Source organism: Notothenia rossii (assembly GCF_949606895.1).
Source record: "Notothenia rossii genome assembly, chromosome: 1".
NCBI classification, from domain to species: Eukaryota; Metazoa; Chordata; class Actinopteri; order Perciformes; family Nototheniidae; genus Notothenia; species Notothenia rossii.
In genome coordinates, this window is record NC_136912.1 from 22,626,384 (window position 1) to 22,649,840 (window position 23,457).

Below are 23,457 nucleotides of genomic sequence, written 5' to 3' on the forward strand. Positions count from 1 at the left end.
TGTGTCATTTATTTATGTTCTTTCCATCAATTCTGAGGCACACATTAAGGAGAGGTCACATTTTATTGTAGTAAAAAAGTCACTGATACAGAGGACAATACTGATTAACTTACAGTTAAATGGTTTATAAAAATTGAATTGCAATTTAGCAACAATACTTGATTACATAGTAAATGCTGTAAGAAAGTGGACGGTGCATATATAACTGCATCTAAAATGTTTTCATTGCTATTTGACTTAAAAATAAAACCGTTTATTAGCTTTATCCCCTTTCTACGGACCCAAACTCTTTTTGGGTCACATTCTCACACATTTGTTCTAAAGGCTCGACCTCCTCTCAGACCGACTGCATGGAGCAGCTGGTCACGCTCTTTCTGCCTTTTTATTTATTAAAATGAGGGGGACCTGAATGAACTGTTTAACCGGCAATAAAAAGGGTAACGGAGGAATGTGTTGGGTGTGGAGGCGAAGGGAGGTTTAGACTTTGGCTTTCTTGGTGGGAGGTTCAGGGGCGGGGATGCTGCGACAAATGGCTGCGGCGGGGGTGTAAGGAATCCGTGATGCGACCACTTTCTTACCGATGGTCTCGACCTGCAGAAAGAAAGACAGTCGTTACTTGTAGAACTCGGTTCACAAACGTTCATTTTGATTATGTATGAGATGTGAGCAGCGTGGTGTGTGTTGTGTCCGCTCACCTGGAAGCCGATGTTCTGGAGCTGAGTGTGGAGATGGTCCAGCACTCTGCGGCCGTCAAATATAAAGGCCGGCTTCAGCATCTTCTTGTAAATCTTCTCATAGTCCAGCTCCTATGGTGGAATTAGAGGAGAAGGGTGACTTTAAGGATTTTTTTCCACCAAAGATGAAGCAGTTTATAAGATGGTAGGACTCAATGTGTGACTGTGACCTTAAACATGTCCCACTCGGTGCAGATGACCAACGCATGGGCCATCTGGCATGCCTCATACGGGTCAGTGGTCACCGTCACCAGCTCAGACACTGAAAAGAGAAATCATTTTGTGAGCTAGGATTCAAATAAGTAACAAAAAATAAGAAGTTTTACCTTTAAAAATATTACAAATAAAACCAAATAGCTAAGGGAACTACTAAGGCTATCCTGATTTCAAACTCCCTCCTAAATTGAGTTACTAATGAATCACTCAATAATAATCATTGACCATAATGGCCAATACAAATTGCTTCAAAGGCGACTACCAACTTTTTATTATAACTGATCAATCCGCCAGATATTTCTAAATCATTCAGCCTTTTAATATGTTGGAAAAAGGAGAAACAGTCATATTTGGAACGACACCAGAGAATGATCCTCATCGTGTGCTATTGTATAATTAGCCTTCTGCACACTTTTGATTGGAAGCTTATCAATCATTTATGGTTGCAATCTTTGAACTGCAAATATTGCTCAACAATTGCCCTCCGGGGGAATAAAGTTATATCTTATCTTAATCTGGCATTATTAACAATTTCAGAGGATGGAGCTGCAGATTAATTGCCATTTCTAAATGTGACTGCTCATTTTCAAAACACTTCTGAGAGTTTTTAGTTTGTGTTTCAAGTTGAAAACACTGAATACTGTGTGTTATCGCAATCTGAAGTTCCAGTCTTTGTTGCATGTATTTGTCTCTGTCTGTCTCTTTTCATTTTCTGCACATTCCCTGCTGTTTCTTATGTAAAAATAGATGAAAGGGTGCGTTTGAACCTTGGTAAATACACGCACGCACGCACCTCTCTGTGGGTTGTCCTCGGAGATGTTGGGCTGCGAGAGGTCATGAATGATTTGCTCCTTGAGGACTTTGGGATCGTAGATGAACAGCTTGGCTCCCTCATCCATCAGATACTTAGAGATGTAGATACTGGACGACTCCCTGGAACACACACACACACACACACACACTCTAATTTAAACTCTGACCAGAGCCATAGTTCACCACAGCATGTTTGCAGTAGTGTATCACACAAACAACCCCAGGTTAATAATTAACATAACAAAGCTGTTGGAAAGAAATATGAAATAACTGGGAGTTGTCAAATGTCTACAAGGGTGTGAGAAAGTCATTACAAATTAATCGGCACTAACCTTGTGTCACCCGTGTCTTTTTTGAAGGAGAAGCCCAGCAAAGCAATCTTTTTTCCAGTAACGGTGTTGAAGAGGCAGTCAATGATCCTGCAGGCAAACCTCCGCCTTTGGTACTCGTTCATGTCGATCACCTGGAGACATCATAAATAAAGCAATAAACCACTAGAAGATGTTGTTTACAAGGATTTGAGAACATTTAGTGACATAAAGTAAGTTACTTTAAACTTGTATAGAGTGGGTTATTAAACATACCTGGCAGTATTTAATTAAAAAAACACACAGCAACATAGATATAAAATGTATTTTACCTTTATTTAACCAGGATAGGTCTCATTGAGATTAAAAATCTCTTTTTCAAGAGAGTCCTGGCCCAAGAATGAAAGTATTGATGATAAAAAACAACTTTTCCGCCACGCATTGTAGTATTGCAGCGACATTAATTGCGCGGTAGTAAGTAGCAAGGACATAGCATCAAGCAGCGGCTGAAAAGTATAGAAACCAGGGGTAACCTTTCCTTTTTTTTGTACAGTGTCATGAGAGACGGAGAGCCAAGTTCAGCCTAATTTTGGTGGTTCAGATATTTTTGGCACACCAGGCGCGAACGGACCGAATTCTCTGTTCACGCGGTGTTAGCTTTTTTTCTTAGCTTGTACAGTTCCTAAAAAATAGCGGTTCTCACCTGCTGCCAGTAGGAGGCGACCTCAGGCAGGTTGAGGACCTCGCACAGGTAAACCAGATTCAGCACATCCTTCTGGAAACAGCTTCCACCAAAACCTGGCCAGGGTGTTAGAGAAACAAAGAGACAGAAAGCAACACTTAATCTGAGTTTAAATTAATCAGACTTTAGATAGACACTCACTTTAAACCTGGCTGAGTTTCTTACCTATGCTGGCTTTCAGAAACTTGCTCCCTATCCTCTGGTCCATCCCGATGGCCTTGGCCACCTCCTCCACGTCGGCCCCGGTGGCCTCGCACAGAGCGCTGATGCTGTTGATGCTGCTGATCCGCTGGGCCAGGAAGGCATTGGCTGCCTACACAAGTAAACACCAGTTTTTTCTTTCAGATTGTTCATGCGAAAATGACATAATAATAGAGGAAACTCCAAATAATATAAAGTAAACAATTCAATTCGGTCACTTTTGGCTCATTTATCACTATGCCTCTGTTACGCATCCTACACACGGTTCCGTTGCGAGCTTCAACGGAGACGCTTCCCATTCACTTTGAATGGGGTGACGTCATGCTTTGCCGAACTGAATTGTGGTTCCGTTGCTTCGCTTTGCCTCCGTTGCTTGCGGTGAAAGTTGAGAAAAGTTACACTTTTCAAGCATTGAAGGAAGCGCCAGCCAATCAAATAATATGCCACAAGTGCTAGCCAATCAAACGCGCTCTTTGTGTGTCCAGGGCGGGAGATTAATGTGATTGGTTGTTGTTCGTTAACCCCAAGCGCCAGACACGCCCACCGGCAAGCGTCAACGCGACGGAACCGCATGTAGGTTGTGTTACAAGTAATTTAAAATATGTGGCCTGAGAAAGGACAAAAAAGCATTTTTCACTATTTTCCTGACAAAAGAATAAAGTAATTTACTAAAAATGTAACCTTTTTTTTTTGGTCAGTTGCCGCCCTACACTCACCAGTTTGGACAGCTCGGACGACCATGTGTTGGTGGTGATGATGCGATCTTTAGGGACCCAGTTTTCATAGACGGCACACAGCGCTTTAATTGCCCTCTGACCTTCAGCTGTTTCGTCTCCACCAATCAGGACACGGTCTGGGTCCTTCAGATCCCGCACTGCTGTTCCTTCTGCAAGGAACTCTGGGTTGGAAAGCACCTAAAGCAGCGGAATGAGAACTTTAAAAACTTGCAGATCAACGGATATAGAGTTGAATTCTCAGACAATATTTCACACCTGTAGGTTGAGGCTGGGCTTGGTGTTGGCATCAAATATCCGACGAATGCTCTCAGCCGCTCGAACAGGGACGGTGCTCTTCTCTGTGACGATCTTGTAGCCATCAGACTGCTCGACTATCCGCCGAGCACACGCCTCGATGAACTTAAGGTCAGCTGCACGACCCTTGCCCATACCATAGGTCTTAGTTGGGGTGTTGACCTGTGGGGGGAGAGCGACTTCAATAAATTCACTTATGTGTCATTAATGACGGATTTATTTCTGTAGCCGGTCAAACTGTGTGTCAGTATGTGTGTGTACGGCGATGACTCACAGAAATGAACACAAGGTCTGCGTCCCTGATGGCTGGGTCTATGTCTGTGGAGAAAAACAAATTTCTCCCTCTGCATGATTCAACCACTTCTTTCAGACCCGGCTGGAGTGAGAGGAAGTGGGAAAAAAAGACCGAGAGGGTGTGTCAGTGAATTTCTTGGACAAACATGGCATAAACAGTTGAAATATAATACGAGTTCTCCATGACTACTCATTAACTGCCCTTTGCGCTAGTCAAGTCATGACGATGTAATACTTTGTGGCTATGGTTGACGTACAGAGGTTGCGAAACCAAACAATCTGGAAGTCATTTTCATTCATCCCACAATGGAGCAATATTGTACAAAAACATGAGCTGGACAAGGTGCCTAGCTACATCAGCTCTTTCAACATTGTTAAGAAATTCAACAAATAACACAGGCAACTCCTTTAAAAACAAATGGCTCTCAAAAGAAGATATGAATATAAGGAATTATAACAAATAAGATATGAGCCCCTCCCTGTTGGAAAGTTTGATTAAAGCTGTTATAATACCCTCAGCTCAGTGTCTTTCAGTTATTACATTGATATATTACCTCGTATATGGGCAGAGTGTCTGAGTTCCAGGCTTTGATGCGAGACTCATTGACGTCCACAACGGTCACCGTGATCTCTGGACACATGTGGGCGATCACACTGCATGTCGGGCCTCCTACATACCCCGCCCCAATGCAGCAGATCCTCTTTATCTGAAACATCTGCAAAATGTAGAGAGAGGAACACGGTTATCTACAGATATTAACTACTTATAGCCTGCCAGGTTTTTTGGTAACTGTACTGGATTGAGAGTTTTAAAACCATCCTATAATGATCCATCGGCCGATGCTTCTTTGTAAAGCATGCCTGAAAAAAACGTTTGAACACATACTGAAATAACCACACTGTAAGGATCAATGTTGTAAATACCTGTGTACAATTAAATGTACTTGAACAATTTCTAATACTTACATTTAATTGTGCACTTGAGTGCAAAATGAAATTCTACAGAAAAAAAATATATTTTACAGCTATACTATGGAGACACACATGAACACAAATACGGAGAAATCATATTAGAACGGTAGTTTCCCTGAACTACAATGGGATATAGTCATGAGCAAAATTATTAGGTGTGGGCATGCAGTAGTTGGACATAAAGCAACAAATCTGTTGGAAGACATTCAACAACATTTTGGTTACAAGTGGACCCTCACAAGTCTGTACCTTTATTACTGTAGAGCAAGAGAAGCTTGAGAGTGAATTGTGAAACGTTGCCAGTTAGAGTCCAGCTTGTTAATGACATTGAATTAAGTGGTTATGTAAAGTGAAGCAATACCAGTCTGTATGATATTTCCTCAAAATATTTCACATCATATTCTCTACATTTTGAGTTAGCATGTGCTGGTTATTATCAATTCAGAAGAGCAATTCTGTATCATGATGATTTTGCGATGATTAAATTGAAAAAGCTAAAAAGGTAGTTTATTGTAGTTTATTGCACAGGCACAGTCTTGTAAATTGCACTGTTGAGGAACCTGGGATCCAAGTGTATCATACATTACATAATTACACTTAGTTTTGTATATGTTATGACAATAAACCTATGAACCTTGAGGTAAATGCATAAATAATGTTTGATACAGTATCTGAAGAGGGAACATTTTGCCATCTATTCTGAATAAACGCCCCGTTTTACTTGAATTAAACGTGTTTCAACTTTAACATTAGGAATGTAATGTAGTGATTAACTCTAATCTTCAACACATTTTTTCTTTGATGGTTTAAAACTATGTTTCATAAACCTTCAAGAAAAAATGCCAAACATGTAGTTATTCCAGCTCAATTATAAGAATATGCTGCTTGTCTGTGACAGTGTAACTCAGTATAAACGTTAGTTCAGTTTTGAATTATAGGTTATTCCAAATAAATGTTACGGCATCATCTCGGGCTTAACAAATTGATAGAGGAAACTTGCCCATTCATTGACAATGAAAGTAGTCATTCGCTGAAGCCCTATTCTGTAGTCCGTATATTTCACTGTGATAAAAGTGTCTACCTTCTACAAGGAGTAGGAAAGCTCCTTCAGAAATGTTAAGCTTGTTTATTTCTAACACTTTGATCTTCATTATTAAACCCTGCTGTTCAATTCATGTTCACTGACTCGTCAGTGTTACACTACCAGTTGCACCGTCACAGCCCTGCAGAAAACTGGAAATAAAGAGCCTTTCATTGCAGATCAGCCACGTCTAATACGGACGTATAGTGACCTTTTATCCCTGTTACCTTTCAGCTACTTCACGGTAGCAGTGCTGCAGAGGAGGTGTCAGCGTTGGTAGGGTACCAATAAATTACTCATTAACAGGACAATAATTACGGTAGTTTACATCTTTCATAATGGTGACTGAGCAGAGTAATAAGAAACAAATGAATGGAGGTCTGTGTTAAATGAAGCAGCTAGCTAGCAGTTAGCTTACGTTACATTACCTTTGCCAACTCGACAGTCAGTCAACTTGAAGAATGTGCAGATTATGTTAGCTGTGTCGAAAGAGTCTTCGGTTCCGCAGCCGGTAGTGAATTAAAAACCTATAACCGTCTTTAACTAAATGTAAATGTGTACTCGTTGATCAAACTCACACCATCAGGGTCTCTCAACTTTTCCTGCACTACCTTTGCCCAAACTGAGGTACTTCTGCAAGTAACGTTACCTTACAGCCTATGGATACCACCTCAATCGTAGTACCCCTCACTGCAGTGCGCAGTACCTCGACGCCCCTCCTTCTCAACCTCAAGATCGCCCCTCCTTTGAGACACGTGACGAGACGCCCTTCCTTCTCAACCTTTGAGGCACGTGACGTCCCGACTCCCGTGTTGTGTTACCCAGTCACAAAAGTAACATATTATATCTTATATTATTAATATATATATAATTCTGATGTCTGTGGTTATTTAAACATTCCCTGATAAACGTTATTTCAGCGTCAATAAATGAGTGTTAATCCCAGTGTGTTTAGTGTGCAACATCACATTTCAACTTCAATTCACGGTTTTCAAAACGTTAGCCACATGCTAATGCTAACCGGAAAGGAAGAATTTTCAGAATAAAAGTGTTAAGTTAATAGTTAGTGTGAACTTCCGGTTTTTTCTAAATAAAATTGCTTTATATTGATTAAAACCCTGTATTTAATTTAAATTACGTCATATCAACATTGATTTTACTTTCTTACAGTAGGAGAGGTTTTGGGGTTTAGGTTTGGGAGGGAGGAAGGAAGATTAGGATTAGGTAAAAAGGTAGGGAGTGGTTAGGGTTAGGATGGGGGGAAGGGAAGGGTTAGATTAGCCGCGTTCACACCGGAGAACTTTTCCCACTTTGGTTCCGATAGAGTTCCGAAATGTCGCGTTCACACCAAAAAGAGCCGGAACTAAAATTAGTTCATGAGAACCTTTTTACCCCCTTTTCCGTCCCTGCTAGAGAGCAGGGACTCTCATGCGGCTCTCTTGTGAGAAAAGAGCTATATTTCTGATTGACTGGGCGGATTGCAAACCACGCCCCGTAAAACTCAAAAAATGTGTTGTGAAGCCACCATTTTATTATCCTCGCATTAGCATTATTAGCATTAGCATTAGCCTAGCGCAGAAACGCAGAGAGACAAATTTATGGCAACACAAAATAAAACATGGGAGCGGTGGAGATGAGGAGGTGTCGGCGTTCTGGCGATTTACTCGGAAGGCTTCAGTAGAGCCAGTCCCCAACTCTGGGGACTACCGGCCGGGGATTTTGGGCGGCAGTATACGCCGTGAAGTTGTTTGCGGCCAGTAAACCCAAAGTAGAAGAAGAACAAGTGACGTCAGCGGCTTCATTTGCCTAATCCACCCCCAGGGACTTATTCCGCGATCTGTACTTAGTTCGTCAGAACTAAAGAGTTCTGATGAACTAAGTTCTCATTAACCTTTGTGGGAAAAGTACTGCAGTGTGAATGCGCCTAGTGAAGGGAGGGAAGAGAACTGCTACCCCGGAAACAGGATGCAACGCGTCATCACTGATGCTCGCCACGTGCCTCAAAGGTTGAGAAGGAGGGGCCGTCCCGTCACGTGCCTCAAAGGTTGAGAAGCAGGGGCGTCCCGTCAGCGTCTATCGTTATTCCAACCCAGTTTAGATTGAACCACACCCACTTCCGCATTACGCAAGGATCGACGTAGCTCTACGTAGACACGGCACACCCACGAAATCTGAATCTGACAATGAATCTGACAATCAAAATACCGTCCTTATAAACGCTGCATAATATCATAGACTGTATGCATAATATACAATATCTTTGTCAATATGACTGACGACCACACTTATGCAGTGCTGAGGTAATGTTAACTCATCATTTAATATTAATTCCTGATGGATATAAGAGGGATACATTAGCAAACATCTGTATATATAGCCTATATATAATGTTTCGTTTTTTTGTTTGTCATGTAACATGTCAACGTTTATTTAATATTGTATAGACTTTTATAATATGTTATAAATGCCTATTTTAACATTAATATATATATATATATGTTTATAAATGAATAAATGTGTGTAGGCCTATATATATATACAATAGTATCATTAAATAATGCTAATACTTACACCAGCTGAGATGATAAAACACCAGTAAACATCTGTGTGTATAAATGAATAAATACATGTGTGAGTACATATAAGTGTGTGTTTATATATATATATATATGTTTATTAATGAATAAATGTGTGTAGGCCTATATATATATATATAAAATAGTATCATTAAATAATGCTAATACTTACACCAGCTGAGATGATAAAACACCAGTAAACATCTGTGTGTATAAATGAATAAATACATGTGTGAGTACATATAAGTGTGTGTTTATATATATATATGTTTATAAATGAATAAATGTGTGTAGGCCTATATATATATATATATAAAATAGTATCATTAAATAATGCTAATACTTACACCAGCTGAGATGATAAAACACCAGTAAGACAAAAAACAACTATTCCTGCTTTACCGCGACCGCTATGGCTATAACTGCCGAAGATGAAGTCTATGACGCTAAAGCTAAGTTCTTGCGTAATGCGGAAGTGGGCGTGGTTAAATCTCACGTGTCTCAAAGGTTGAGAAGGAGGGGCGATCTTGAGGTTGAGAAGGAGGGGCCTGTGGTACTGCGCACTGAAGTGAGGGGTACTACGGTGCTCAAAGGTTGAGAAGGAGGGGCGATCTTGAGGTTGAGAAGGAGGGGCCTGTGGTACTGCGCACTGCAGTGAGGGGTACTACCTGCGTACTGCAGTGATATGTTGAATCGGCAAGAAAAGGCATCAGGTCGGAAGAAAAGACCCGATGGTGCGGCGCACATCACTCCGAATAGGGCGTGCCCACGCTCATGTTCGGCTGACTCCCATTTACTGCCGATTTCGGGCCGGTGTATCTGGGCCTTTACGCCCACAATCTGCAGCATTTACACAAATTAATAGAAACACTTTCTTAGTACAACCCAAAACAGTGGCTGACAATGTGTTTTTTTTACCTTTGATGTTGCACTTGTTATTTGTTATTTAGTTTGCTATAGTCACTTTAATAGAACAACCTGTCAATTGATCAAACTGTATTGTCAATACTCTGTGATTCCAGGAATAAAAAACCAGTGAGAAAAAACACAAATACAACAAATGAATCATGTTTAACATAAAATAAGCACTGAATGATAAAGAGATCTGTTTCTAAGATTGCGTGATGTTGTTGGGTCTTGTAGTTTAAAGAAAACAACTCATCAACAGCAGTTCAAATTATTTTAGCCTTATATAGTCATAATTTTCCTATTGCTGCTTCAAATGAAGTTGTATAACATGTTAACATAGATATATATTTTATTTGTATTGCTGGTTTCCTTTGGTTTTTTGACATGTCACCATGTCACAGAAAAACGACTTTCAAAACATAATGCAACACATAAAACACACTACAATTAAACTTACACTAGAGCTGCTGGCTAATGTATAATTTAACTGTTACCATCAACAATTGTTAAAACACAAATATTATTTTCGAAATGGTACAGTTTTATTTGGAGGGCTCCATGGAGGAGGTGGGCTATCTCGGAGAATCGTTTGTATTTGTCTTTCTTCTTTGTGTCTCTTCTGTTCCAGATCTTTCCGTACCTGGAAAAAAGGAAATCACTTATCAGTATTATTAACCATTCCAGATTCCTTAGATATAACCAATGCCATTTGTCAGTGGTGCCACAAGTAATTGTACTTACCAGCCAGCTTTCATACATCTCTAAAGCCATTTTATCTCTCTCTTCTTTCATGTAGCGTTCCTCCTCTGCTTTATTTTGTATTTCTTTACGCTTCATTGTCACTATTACATGGATAACATCTTTCTTCTTATCATGCCTAAAACATTTTTGGGGAAAAACAAGTAACAACAGATTAGAGTAGATATAAAATGATGAATTGTGTCTCGACATTACGCTTTGACTGCCATCTAATGGTTGATCAATTTCATCGCTAGATAAGTTTGAGTGATGGTACAATAATGTGTCACTTCTTATATCGACATACAGCTTTAAGATTTAAAAAAAATCAATTGCCTTTAGACACTAATACATTTTTTATAGTAAAGTACAGAACGACCATTCTATGACCAAAAACTCTGCAATGTTGCCATTCTAGCCACCAAGTGACAGTAGTGTGTAATGTTTTGGTAGGCGTTCTCACATTGTGCAGCATCAGTAGCTGTCGGACTGTTTTGGTTTGACTGTTTAGACATTACAGCCAGTGTTACATTCCCTGAAAAGAAAAGGATTTTCACTCACCAACCAGAAACGGCAGATTTGCTGTCATTTTTCCTTTCCTTCTCCTTTTCTTGTTTTCCAAACTGAAGTCTACTTTCAGCTTCTCTTTGTTTTCTGGACTTTTCTTTGAGGAGATGATCATGTTCGAGTTTCCATTGTTCAAACACCTGTCATTTTTACAACATGACTGATTAGCATATCTTCCCACAGAAGTGTTTGTGGTAGCTTTCAGAATAACAACAAATAAATAAATAAATGTACCTGTTTAGCAGATTGCATTTTTTCTTGTTTTCCTTCAAGCTCTCTTTGCTGTTTCGCGATCGCATCTTCCTTTTCTTTGGCTTTTGCTTTGAGACTTTGTGATTTCTGCTTTTTCCAAGCCTCATATGATGCTAGAGCATCTCCCTTCTTAGCCTCTTCTTCCTGTTTAGTATTTAAAAGATGCATATATGTTAAAATAACTTGTTTTCTTAATATTGTTCTCAAAGTTGGGTCTGCTGTATTTACGAAACTGATTATTCACCCTTTTCTTTTTCTCTTTAAGGATGTCCTCTTGTTTCTTTTGCTGCATGTTCTCTCTTGACTTTTCTTTTTTCTTTTCAAGCCATTCCTGTGAGGAATACATGTTAAAGGGGGAATATTAGTTTACATAGAATTCACTGTAGATAGACGGATAGATAGACGGATAGATAGACGGATGGATAGACGGATAGATAGACGGATAGATAGACAGATAGATAGACGGATGGATAGACGGATAGATAGACGGATAGACGGATAGATAGACGGATGGATAGATGGGTGGATAGACGGATGGATAGACGGATAGATAGACGGATGGATAGACGGATGGATAGACGGATAGATAGACGGATAGATAGACGGATGGATAGACGGATAGATAGACGGATAGATAGACGGATGGATAGACGGATGGATAGACGGATAGATAGACAGATGGATAGACGGATGGATAGACGGATAGATAGACGGATAGATAGACAGATAGATAGATGTCCTTTATGGATCCAAAACTGGGAAATTCTTATGTTACAACAGCAGCAGGTTATCAAGGTCTTGGACAAAAAAAGATACGCAGTAAATATATATATTACACAGAATAGAAATGTATATATAATATGTCTATGTCTCATTCTTTATATATATATATATATATATTTAAAAACACAAAAAATATATATATCAAATTGAGCAAATGTCTTTGTTTTTTCAAAATGCAAAGAGGTAGAGTGTAATCATAACGATCAATACAGAATGAAGTATGGTTAAGAAAGAAACTGCACTGGTTGTATATTTTTTTTCAACATTGAACACTTTAACATTTTCAACTGTAGCAATGTGGCTCTGAACACGGTCTCATTTTCACACTGACCTGGTAAATGGCAGCTCGGATGGAATCTGCTGTTTGAGGCTGAGACTCCTGGAGTGACACTTTACGATCCAGAAGTTTGAGCGATCCCAAATATTTTGATTCCACATTTCTGGAGCAGGCACTCTGAGATCTCTGAGTAGTCTTTGAAAGAGAACTTGATGTCCTAATTTAAATGACATGACATTAAGTTAAGGTACTACGGTGTTCTGTCAAAAAATAGTTATTTAAGTATCCATTTTTCTAGCCAACCTGGTATCAAATGATTTTTCACGGACATGAGAAGTTTGATGTGAGGCATCTCCCAATCCTGCCTGAAAGAAGATAATAGACACATTTACTGAGACTAATAATCAAAACAAGAGGCCGAGCACTTCTGACGTGTCACTTGCAACCACAGTCACACCTGATGATTAAGGACTTACATTGAACTCTTCAAATGATGTGGAGTACTTGCTCTCCTGCTCTTTGCTGTCATCAGAAATAAAGTCATCTAAGAAAAAAGAAAGAAATATGAGTAGGATTAATAAGCTAAAAATACTATTTAAAAAAAGAAAAGTTATGGTGCTGATGCTGAATATACCAGTTATTACCTCGGGATCCAGAATCAATAGTGGACTTTGAAGAGAGCTGTGACTGTTCACTCTTACTTGAAAAAGATTTGCTGAAGCTGCATGAAAGTGCGCTATCTCCTTTTGTCCACTACGTTGAAAAACATAACAACAATGGGCAGCAATGAGAAGACGTTTTAAATTCAGAAGGGACCGTTCACCCCAAAATAAAATAATACATGTTTTTCCTTTTAACAGTAGTGCTATATGTCAGCTATCTTCTTTCTACTGAACTACAGCTGCCAACCTTACCACCGCACAGAAGAAAGTGTGCCTCTATGTTTGCAGGTGTAGTTCGGTAGAATCACACAAAAACAATCTTGATTGATAAATGGCACTATGTAAGAGAACAAATATGTATTTTTGATTAGGGGTTGGATTGTCCCTTTAAAATACTGACTAATCAAACAATGACAGATGAGTGTCCTTACAGTGTTGTTGCTGGATGTGTCAGTGGAGAGGGGAATGGATGCAGAAGAAGTCTGGGGCCTGCTTACTTCCTGAGAATCACCACTTTCAGCTATTTTCTCCTTAGGGTGGAGGCTCAATCCGAGAGTCCTTTGCCTCGGTTTAGGCTTGGGCGGCTGCCTCTCTGTATTTAAATGATGACAGTTTGTTAAAAAATACATTAACAATCCTACCCAAGTCACATTTAATGTTTCCCTTGTGATTAATACTTAAAACGGTGTAAACAGACCTGCTGTTGACACGTGTGTCAGGTTATTTGCTGATAACTGCGCACGCTGGTAGCTTTCTTCCAAGTTGCTGTTCTCATCGGGAACTGGAGTTTCAATCACACTGTTGTCAGATGGTAAGGGCAATAGCATGTCTGGTAGAGTGTCATCTGATGTTTGGAACGACAGAGATTTTACTGAGCTCTGTCTCCTGATTTGTGGATCAGCAGTCTCCCCATAACTGCTTTTATAGTTTATGTTATCTTCACTAACGTTTGTTGAGTGTTGGGTGGATAATGAGTCATTATAATTGTTATGTCGATTGTCGGAAGTGTCGGACGGATCGTTTTCTCCCAACTCTGGTGCCGTCGTTACTTCCAAGGGAGTGTCAATCCTTTTGGATTTCAGAAATGAAACTCTCTTTATCCTGCTGTGATTGTCCTCATCGTCTGAAACCTCGAAGGCGTTGATTTTGGATTTACTCTTCCCAGCCTTAAAAGCCCTAGCCCTCTCTTTTCTTGATTTGAGGAGTTGATTTAAAAAATCTGTGTGAAAAGAAAAGGAGATGACAGGCTAGGACGAAGCAACAAACTATATCAATTGACAAATAATAACAAACAAATGTTATTTAACACTTGTGTCTTAAGAGGAAGTACAGTACATTGGATAGAACACAACTATAATTTACACAAAGACACTTAAGAGATCTAAATCTTCAGGGTCACTTGCACAATCCAAACTTATCAAGATATTTTAATGCTCTGTCTTCTTACCATCCTCATCTTCATTAAAGTCATCAGAGTAGGAGTATTGGTCTGTTTCGGTTTTGCTAGCCCTGGCAGACACAGCAGCCTGAAGTTCATCCTGCAACGCCATAATGTCAGATTAGATTCAAATTGACTTTATTGTCCATCTCACTGGAAATGTGTCTTTGGCTTCTCCAAAGTAGTGGGGGAAGAAGTATTCAGATTATTTACTTGAATAATACAATACAATAAGGATAAAAGACTCCATTACAAGTAAAAGTCCTGCATTCAAAAACGTACTTAAGTAAAAGTACAAAAGTATTATCAGCAAAATATACTTAAAGCCACAAAAAAAAATGTAATTGTGCAGAAAAATGGACTCCATGTGTGATTTATTATTATATAATAGACATTATTAGATAATATTGTTGCATCAAGTAGCATTTTACTCTGGTAGACGAACAAAGTTCTGATGCAAAATATTGACTTGTTGGTGTATATGTTGGATATATTTGGATATTAAACAGTTAGTCCACTAGCTTTTTTGTTAGAGATACATTATATTAAAGTTCTGAAAAGTAGCTACAGATGTTTGTTTTTTGTACAGATGAGTAAAAGTCCAATATGGACCTGCTATGAGATGTATTGGAGTAGAATTCTAAAGTAGCATTAAATGAAAATGCAAGTACTTAAGTATAGTACTTCAGTAAATGTGCATATTTACTTTCCACCACTGCTCCGAAGCAACGAATACAAACCAATGAAAACATACAAATAACCAGTAAAGAATGCAACAATTCAAAGTGGGCAGGCAGAAGCAAATAAGTTGTAGTTAAGGTAACATGAGTCTTCACGACCCTCCCTGGGGGGCAGTCGGTTAAATCATGGTTTCTCATTTGGTCGGACACTGCAATGAATAAAGCTGTTACCTGGAATGTTGTCCTCCTCGATGTTTTGGGGCTTTTCGTGTAAGCCAGTGTCGTGAACTGCTGATTTGTCATTCTGAAAACTATGAACAATTTCCTCTGGTCGCATTCATTGAGATTAGCATGCTAGCTAGTGCTCAACCAGTAGCTAGGTTCTCTTCTAAGTTTCCCATGCGCACGATACACATAGCTCGATTACTTGTAAGCGTTGATAATTCTGACTACCTGTTGTCTGATTACGATACAGTTATTCGGAAATGGTAGCTTCTATCGAAAGGCAGACTGTCTTTTGCTAACATTAGCTACAGTGGACTGACTGACTTGTTGATGGTAACCCTAGGAAACGAGGAGAGTCCCGTTTCTCCGTGTAACCAATGCGCATGCTCAGAAGATAGCAGTTTTGCACATTTTGTTTTGATAAATTCAGAATAAGATGAGCAAAAAACTAATGAAAAAGCATTGCAATCGTTATAATGTTCACTGGTACATACTAACTGCACACCTTTTTTGTGGGATTGTAAGGTTCCTTCTATTTTACAGTCTTATAGTGTTATATATTTGTATGGAAAATGCATTGCTCTTTGTTAGATAACTCCCATTTTTTCACATTTGTTATCAATACTTACAATATACAGATCTTGATTTAAAACAAAAAAAAATTCAGTTTGGTGACTCACATATGGCTGTGACTCTGGTCTCTGTGGAAAAATGCATTTTTAATGTTTTATCAAGGATTAGAAGCCAGAAAATAATATTTTCCATAACGATATGGTGTTTATCTTCCTGAATGAATGCAGGAAAGTGCAAGATGTTTTAGGTCCACTTTTATTCTCTATATATATCAACAGTTTAGGTGAAAATGTGGATGAAGCTACTTTACATTTTTATGTGGATGATACCGTGATGTACTGTGCAGGCCTCCATTCAGGAGGCTGTTGTTAAATTACAGGCTGTTTTTAACATTATTAAGACTCAGCTCTCTGAGCTTAAGCTTCTTTTAAATGTTGATAAAACCAAGGTAATGCTCTTTTCAAAGGCTAAAAAGACTACAGACACTGCTTTGGATATTGTTACCATGCAAGGACAAGTACTTAAAGTGGTTACCTGTTATAAATACCTAGGTAACTGGCTTGATGATTGTCTTACTTTTAAACTTCAGGTCATTAATCTGCTTAAAAAGCTGAGGGTTAGACTAGGTTTGTTTTTCAGAAACAAGTCCTGTTTCTCATTTGAAGCCAGGAAAAGGCTGTGACCCTTTTACCTGTGCTGGACTATGGTGATTTGATCTATATGAATACACCTGCCCATTGCATGGAAAAGTTAGATGCCGCCTATCACAGTGCTCTGAGATTTGTTACTAACTGAAAAAGCACTTACTCATCACTGTACCCTGTATACCAGGGCAGGTCTGCCTTCAATAACTGTACGGAGGCTCAGTCATTGGTACATGTTCATTTACAAAGCCATGTTGGGTAAACTACCTTTTTATATCTGCTCTCTGATCTCTCAACGAATTGAAAGTACGTATTGCCTGAGATCTCATGATGTTTTTTTATTAAATGTGCCAAGTGCTAGGACTGTCTTAGGGAAGAAAGCTTTTAGTTGTGCAGCTCCACTAACTTGGAACAGTCTGCAAACATGTTTAAAACTGAGCACTTTGGTTCCCCTGCATCATTTTAAAACTTGGCTGGGTGACATGCTGTTTGATACTCATGGTACCTGTCACTGTAAATAGAGTTTATAAACTTTACCCTGTACATTATGTTGTATGTCATCCTTATTGTTGTTCTGTTGTTTTTATGTTACATGTGTAACTAATGTCCTGCAGGTCACCCTTGAAAAATAGATCTTTTGATCTCAAGGGGCTTTCACCTGGTTAAATAAAGGCTACAAACAAACAAGATTATGAATAAAAATAGCCAGGCAATAAGACTGAATCATTTTTTTTATTTTGTTATGGGAAAAGTGCATAGTTGAAGCCCTTTTTTCTCTCAGACAAAAACAGTGTAACTCAAGGTCTCCTGTGATAGCAGATAGTTCACTGGGTAATCTCAACTATCTAGCATGGCTTCCCCCTTAATTATATACAACTGCTTGTGGTTTCTATCTTCACCTCTACTTTCAATCACCAGTGTCTTAAGAGGGCATTATTGGCTGATGGGAATTAGGAGTATCTAGCCATCTAAAAATGTTTTTACAGATCATATCCATGTTCTTACAATTCATACACAATGTAACAAGAAATACATTTTAATTTTAAGAGTAACTCGATGTCATTTTCTGATATCACTGGGACCCAAGATAATAATCCACTGCCCATTTACACTTTAATAGCCATGTTGCCATGACAGTGGCACGACACATAGTCAGTGACCAGAAAAACAGGAAACCCTTAAGCATATATTTTACAATCCAATAGCTAATAGAAGATATATTACATACAAAATCCACCAATTGTAATGTTCATATTTTGTATCAATCAAAGAAGGGAAATTATTTGAGTCTGCAGTTTGTCGTGCAGTTGTATTAGGTTATACGTTTTCACCCACCTTTACATACAAGAAAACATCCACCACCATATTGTTCTGATTTAGATTCCGTACTATTTTTTCCGTACATATTCACCTTTAATCTAGCTGACAGAATGTATAACATGACTATTCTAGTAGAGCTCTGGTTCAAGAGAAATGTAAAAATCCTGTAAGAAAAAAATATATTGTTATATTATCTTATATTATTATGACAGAAAATCCCTCGGAACTCAAATTTCAAATTAAAAATCAAATATTGCTGTTCTTTCACAAGAGCAGTTTTTTTCTAAATTGGAATCCACTCTTAATATTCACATTGGCCCTTGCTTCCTTCTTTTTAACTTGGTTTGAAATCATTGTCATACAGAAGTTGTAGAATAAACTTAAGATTGTTACCATTACATTTCCCGGTGAGAAAACAACTCCTGAATCAGTACAAGATAAGGAAACAACATACCACAACAAAAGTGCTAATACAAAAAAATATATATAACTCTGCTACCATTATTCGAGTACACAATTCCGTTTTTGTATCTTTCAGCCACAGAATAATTACAGTACAGGGATTAAAATGTTTGTGCTGAGTAAATAGTTTTACAATGATTCCATTCAATAAACCCCAACTGTACGCCTACAATTCAGTTCATTTCAACTACGTGCCATAAGTTTGACTTGAGTTGTATCTTCTTAATCAGACTCTTTAAGATCCAGCACTGCTGTCTTATACACTTGTTTAGGGACAGTAATCAATGGTCATACATTTTTATGGAAATTAAGTTAATGTAACAGACCAGACTGTTTTCTGTAATACATTATATAATTAAGGCTTGGATGTAAACACAGAAGATGATTTTGTTGCATTTAAATTAATATGCCATATAACTGTAAACCTAATTCTGAATTTAATGCATCCATATGAACTTATCCCATTGAATAATATTGCTGTTTTGAATATGCTTTAATAACATTAGTGAACATGACATCATAACTGGCACCGTTTGGACTAGTAACTTGAAAGGGGAAAGAGAGGAATGTTTCAGAAAACCCGCAACCCTCTATTACTCAGCAAGCATTTCAACCAAAACGTAACCTCCCCTCTCATATCCACCAAAACATGTTCCTTCATTTAGAGTTCATGCAACTGCAGATCAGTCAGCATCAGAGCTGAGATCAGGAACCTAGAACAAAGCCTCAACTTCTGATTAAAGACTTGAGGTAAATAACACATAGAGCCCAATGGTTATATCAACATTCTGATATTGTCGGTCAATATTATAGGTCAAAATTGTAATACCTGCCTTTATCTACACCGTGTACACCAAAGGTATACATTTTTAGATCTTAGATCAATTGGAAATATCATAACTGTATTGGAGTCATCAATTGTCTATCAGTTGGGCTCTAGTTACATGAATCATAGACAGATCCACCCGAAATGTAACGGCTTTACAATTGTAGAAAAGCAAAAGATATTTAAATAAAAAGGGGAGGGGGCACTGTCCTGGTCACGGTCCCTTGCTAGCTGTGCAGCGCCGTCAGAGCTGCTGGGGGGGGCTGTACTCTCCACTGTTAGTCAACAGGTGGTGCTGGCGGCTCTCTTCTATCGCTCTGCAAAACAAGAAAATTATAAGTGTTTTCAATGGAAAACACACAGTTTTTATGATGATATCAAGTAGCAAACTATGAAACAAATACTGTGATAATATTACTCCTTTTAACTGTATTGCTATACTGTACAATGTCACCTTTTCACTAAGATAGATAATTCCTTATCTTTACAAATATTGACCAAACAACTGAATCATAACAATATGTGAATGCTTTCTCTATTTTTTTAGAATGTTGTTTTCTGTAACTTAACTACCACAAAACAGAACTTACTAGCTCATATTAGATAAAACGAGCCAGAAAATATTGACATTTAACATTCACTTTCTAAGGCCTTTTTTATCAGAAACATTTTGACATGTAATATTATTATCATTGAGAAGTTGAAACTGCTCATGTATTCATTACTCCACTATATCCTTACATGGCAAGTAGTTGTTTAATGCTATATTATATGTTCGGAATATTATATATAGCACCTATATCCTCATACCGGCAAATTGTGTCTCTTTGAGTAAGTAAGTGTAATTATTTTTTGATTCATTATCATTTGAAGGCAGAGCAGTACTGAACGTATATATATTTGTATTAATCATATGTTTGGTTGTGTGATCAATACTGACATTATGGGGTCCGGAGGCTTTGCCTGTGGGACGGGAACGCCTGAGACTGGAAGGCCGCAACAGGAAAAGGAGCAGAGCAACCACCGCCCATCCCATCAGAACCAGGGGCAGGGTCAGCTCCCCTCCTCCGGCCACCGACCCACCGGGAGCTGGGACTGGAAAAAAATTAATAATAATAATAATTTGCATTGTAACATATGTTATTAACTACACTCATGTTTCCGAATCAAAACAATTGTACAAGACACTTTTAAAAAAACTAAACAAATGGGTTTAATGTGGTTGTACGTACGTTCCTGAGGGCAGTCTGTGTCTGTGCAGTAGGACTGAGATTGCCTGAGCTGAAAGGGAAATTACAGAAAGAACAAAGAAGACTTAACACAAGAGAAGATGTCTTGCTCATTTTTCACCTAACTCAGCACATTTATAAACTCCTCTCAAGTTGACAAGTATGCCTTTCTGTTTCTTTCTTCTTCTATGTGGCAGATTTAACATCAAGCATGTACAGACCAACATTGATGCAGGTTTGTAAACACTAAGAAGCAGCATTGTTACTTCCTTTTTATACCTGCTACTTATCAGTCTTTCCTTCAAACTCTCAAACAAGAGTTAGTGATTGTTGGAACAGAGGAAAGACAACTTTGATAAGTATTGGTTTGCTTGTGCTTTTTAAATGATGAGAGGTAAAATTACTGTTGTCTGATTGAAGTTGGGTGGCTTTCAAGTAGAGCATAAATATACGTTTTTTATTTGTCCATATCCATGTTGATCTTATTTGGCAGAAAATAACCTCAATGCACATTACATAGCATTGTGGCGTAAATGGTGAGAAAATGTGTGTTTGTCCACCCATCGGTCGTGTTCAGTAGGATAGGAGCTGGAGTTGTTAAATAACATGACAACTGCAGAGAAATTTGTCCTAGAAAATTAATGCAGGTTGTAACCTTTCCAATTAAAAGAAAACATCTGGGTGTGCAAATTGTTTTTTTTTTTTTCATGGAGAGAGGGGCTTCATTTTCTCTGCTTACCATTGCTCTCTCTTCTAGGAAGAGGGAAAACAAATGTTGACTTTTAAGACGCCGATGATAACAAATAGGCTAATACAAAGGAGTTCATTCTGAAATCAGATGACACCTATTGTGTAAGTAAATAACCAAGTCACAACCTACTTTTAACAACAGCACATAATCACATGTGGAAGGTGTGAAAAAACTAACATCTGAGTTCTGCTTCCTTCCCAACAAACATTGTATAGTACGGACTGGTAAATACTGTGTACATGATTTGGTTATTTGGACAACACCCTTTCCTGCTGCAAGCAAATCAGAAACCCCTAGGGTTGTTTCAAGCTCTAAGCCAACTGCAGCTTGCCATGCAAGTTACACCTGTGCACAAAAGAGCCAATGAGGTCACTTGAAAACTGACACAACATGATCACAATCTGTACTCCTCCTTTAAAGTACGTTCTCTAAATAACTTCAACCTAATCTACTTCAACATACTTTCCATTTAAAAAGTGCTGGGGGTATTAACAAGCAAAATGCATATGTGGCACTGGCAACACAAAGTGTGTCAGAGTTTAATTTCTCTGTAACTGATAGCATCAAAAGGTAAATACTGAGCAGGAACCAGGATATGTGGCTCAATGTCAGTCGGCAGCTTTTCATTTCCTTCTTCTTTTTCTTGCTAGTTCCTTCATGCCTGACTGTCTTTGCTGCCTTCTCTCCACTTCTACAGAAGATATTTTTACTTACTGCATACTTGGAATACCTGTCACTTTACCTTCACTCTGTAATGAGTCTGCCTCGTAAGATTTCAAGTGACAGAGAAGGACACTCATGACTTACCAGGTTGATGAGTCGCCTCATCGCGTGCTCGTGGGTGCAGATGCACTCACAAGGGTCAAAGCCTCCCTCTGCCATTTCTCACCAGATGTTGTCCACCCTAAAACAAAATGAAAGAACTGTTTTTAACTCAGATGTTCATGAGCAAGTGAGAGATTTCTAATGCTCCCTCTAGTCAGTGTTGTGCACACACAGGTTAGAGGGAGGAGACTGCTCAGTTTAGTACAGTCAACAGACAGTTTTATTGCGGTGCATGTTAAGTAGGTGTTTGCTTAACGTGAGGGCTGTCACCATTGTTTATGTAGCCAGTCAAAAGTTATCTGAACGCTGTAGGCGATCACATGTTTGCTGTGCAGCGATGGCACTTTAATTTGATCACCTTAAAAAGTTTACATAAAGAACAGAGAATATAAATATCTTTGGACATTTTGTTCACGATATATTATTGGATATTTTGTGAGTGGATTATGATGCTGTCCATGTATTTATTTCATTGAGATTTGGTCTCGTCTTTGCCCAGTTTTTGTGTCATTCTTTGCAGTGTATCGGGACATTGTGTTTTCATCATGTATGTATTGCAATCTATTCAGTATAGCCTAATTCTAACATTAGAATTGTACAAGGAAGTAGCGGTCAATCAGCTGGACTACATAAAGCGAAAATATAAATCTTAAAACAAAAACAAACAATTACCACGTTATTTTAACTTAACTTGCATGGCTACATTTCGACTCAATAACAATCTCACTTGTTACCGAGTTGTATTACATGAAAAAAAGAATACGTTGTATTTGACATGGTTGTCTGCTTGCATATTTCTAGAGTGGCACCTTTTACTAACCAACGCTTAAATTGACAATCATATAATATTGCTCTCGAACTAATTTAGCTAACATCAGACTAGCTCATTGCTAACCAAGTCAGCAAAGAAGACTCGTACAGCGTTGTTTTTTTCTCGAATAATACAAATGAGTATATAATTTAGAGACAGATGTGACAGCAAAAGGCATCGAAACACAACTTACTTGCGCCTTATTGATGTTGATAGGACGTTAGGTGTCTTTTAAGGGCCTGTCTGCTCTGTTGTTCTGCACAGAAACCATCAGACTGCAGAAATGTCAACCTACCGTCTGTGATTTGTTTGGTACACGTGAGCCAACCAGCGACAGATATCCCGGAGCTACACACAATGAACGATTTAACCGTCTCTTATTGGTTTAGACATTTGATGGACAGGTTGTCCGGCAAATCACAGTAAGGTACGTCTATAACGACTCGAAAGTAAACAAACAGTCTTCCTATCATTACACAGAGACAGATGAATCGAGCCCCATTATATATATAAGGCC

At 38.5% G+C, this 23,457-nt stretch overlaps 3 protein-coding genes across 3 annotated transcripts; all 3 read right to left on the reverse strand.

Annotated features, from left to right (window-relative positions):
- Positions 1–49: 49 nt before the first annotated feature.
- ugdh (UDP-glucose 6-dehydrogenase) lies at positions 50–7,132 on the reverse strand. Its single transcript, XM_079672719.1, has 12 exons — positions 6,821–7,132; positions 4,894–5,055; positions 4,320–4,421; positions 4,007–4,207; positions 3,731–3,928; positions 2,979–3,126; positions 2,775–2,869; positions 2,096–2,226; positions 1,744–1,883; positions 905–996; positions 696–806; positions 50–591 (listed from the first exon to the last, which is right to left on the reverse strand). Exons 2-12 carry the CDS (start codon positions 5,053–5,055, stop codon positions 478–480), a joined length of 1,494 nt encoding a protein of 497 aa, XP_079528845.1. The 5' UTR covers positions 6,821–7,132; the 3' UTR covers positions 50–477.
- Positions 7,133–10,208: 3,076 nt separating this feature from the next.
- On the reverse strand, positions 10,209–15,864 carry map9 (microtubule-associated protein 9). Its single transcript, XM_079655658.1, has 13 exons — positions 15,506–15,864; positions 14,604–14,694; positions 13,854–14,375; positions 13,588–13,748; positions 13,139–13,247; positions 12,971–13,038; positions 12,798–12,859; positions 12,549–12,711; positions 11,679–11,765; positions 11,417–11,578; positions 11,177–11,322; positions 10,619–10,754; positions 10,209–10,517 (listed from the first exon to the last, which is right to left on the reverse strand). Exons 1-13 carry the CDS (start codon positions 15,575–15,577, stop codon positions 10,398–10,400), a joined length of 1,899 nt encoding a protein of 632 aa, XP_079511784.1. The 5' UTR covers positions 15,578–15,864; the 3' UTR covers positions 10,209–10,397.
- A 1,565-nt stretch (positions 15,865–17,429) lies between these two features.
- Positions 17,430–23,288, reverse strand: smim14 (small integral membrane protein 14). The gene is made up of 5 exons (XM_079672829.1): positions 23,134–23,288; positions 22,112–22,208; positions 20,557–20,605; positions 20,265–20,419; positions 17,430–19,641 (listed from the first exon to the last, which is right to left on the reverse strand). Exons 2-5 carry the CDS (start codon positions 22,184–22,186, stop codon positions 19,603–19,605), a joined length of 318 nt encoding a protein of 105 aa, XP_079528955.1. The 5' UTR covers positions 22,187–22,208; positions 23,134–23,288; the 3' UTR covers positions 17,430–19,602.
- Between the last annotated feature and the right edge of the window lie 169 nt (positions 23,289–23,457).

What these genes read in the sequence shown, in the direction of transcription:
- map9 (XM_079655658.1), bottom strand. Translation starts at nt 15,577, where the DNA reads ATGACAAATCAGCAGTTCACGACACTGGCTTACACGAAAAGCCCCAAA. An exon ending in GAAAAATCATTTGATACCAG is followed by an intron (nt 12,712 to 12,797) that starts GTTGGCTAGAAA and finishes CATTTAAATTAG; the next exon opens with GACATCAAGTTCTCTTTCAA. An exon ending in TTAAAGAGAAAAAGAAAAGG is followed by an intron (nt 11,579 to 11,678) that starts GTGAATAATCAG and finishes AATACTAAACAG; the next exon opens with GAAGAAGAGGCTAAGAAGGG.
- ugdh (XM_079672719.1), bottom strand. Translation starts at nt 5,055, where the DNA reads ATGTTTCAGATAAAGAGGATCTGCTGCATTGGGGCGGGGTATGTAGGA. An exon ending in CAGACCTTGTGTTCATTTCT is followed by an intron (nt 4,208 to 4,319) that starts GTGAGTCATCGC and finishes CTCCCCCCACAG; the next exon opens with GTCAACACCCCAACTAAGAC. An exon ending in AGCCCAGCCTCAACCTACAG is followed by an intron (nt 3,929 to 4,006) that starts GTGTGAAATATT and finishes CCGCTGCTTTAG; the next exon opens with GTGCTTTCCAACCCAGAGTT.
- smim14 (XM_079672829.1), bottom strand. Translation starts at nt 22,186, where the DNA reads ATGGCAGAGGGAGGCTTTGACCCTTGTGAGTGCATCTGCACCCACGAG. An exon ending in TGAGGCGACTCATCAACCTG is followed by an intron (nt 20,606 to 22,111) that starts GTAAGTCATGAG and finishes TTTCCCTTTCAG; the next exon opens with CTCAGGCAATCTCAGTCCTA. An exon ending in AAGCCTCCGGACCCCATAAT is followed by an intron (nt 19,642 to 20,264) that starts GTCAGTATTGAT and finishes CTTGTTTTGCAG; the next exon opens with AGCGATAGAAGAGAGCCGCC.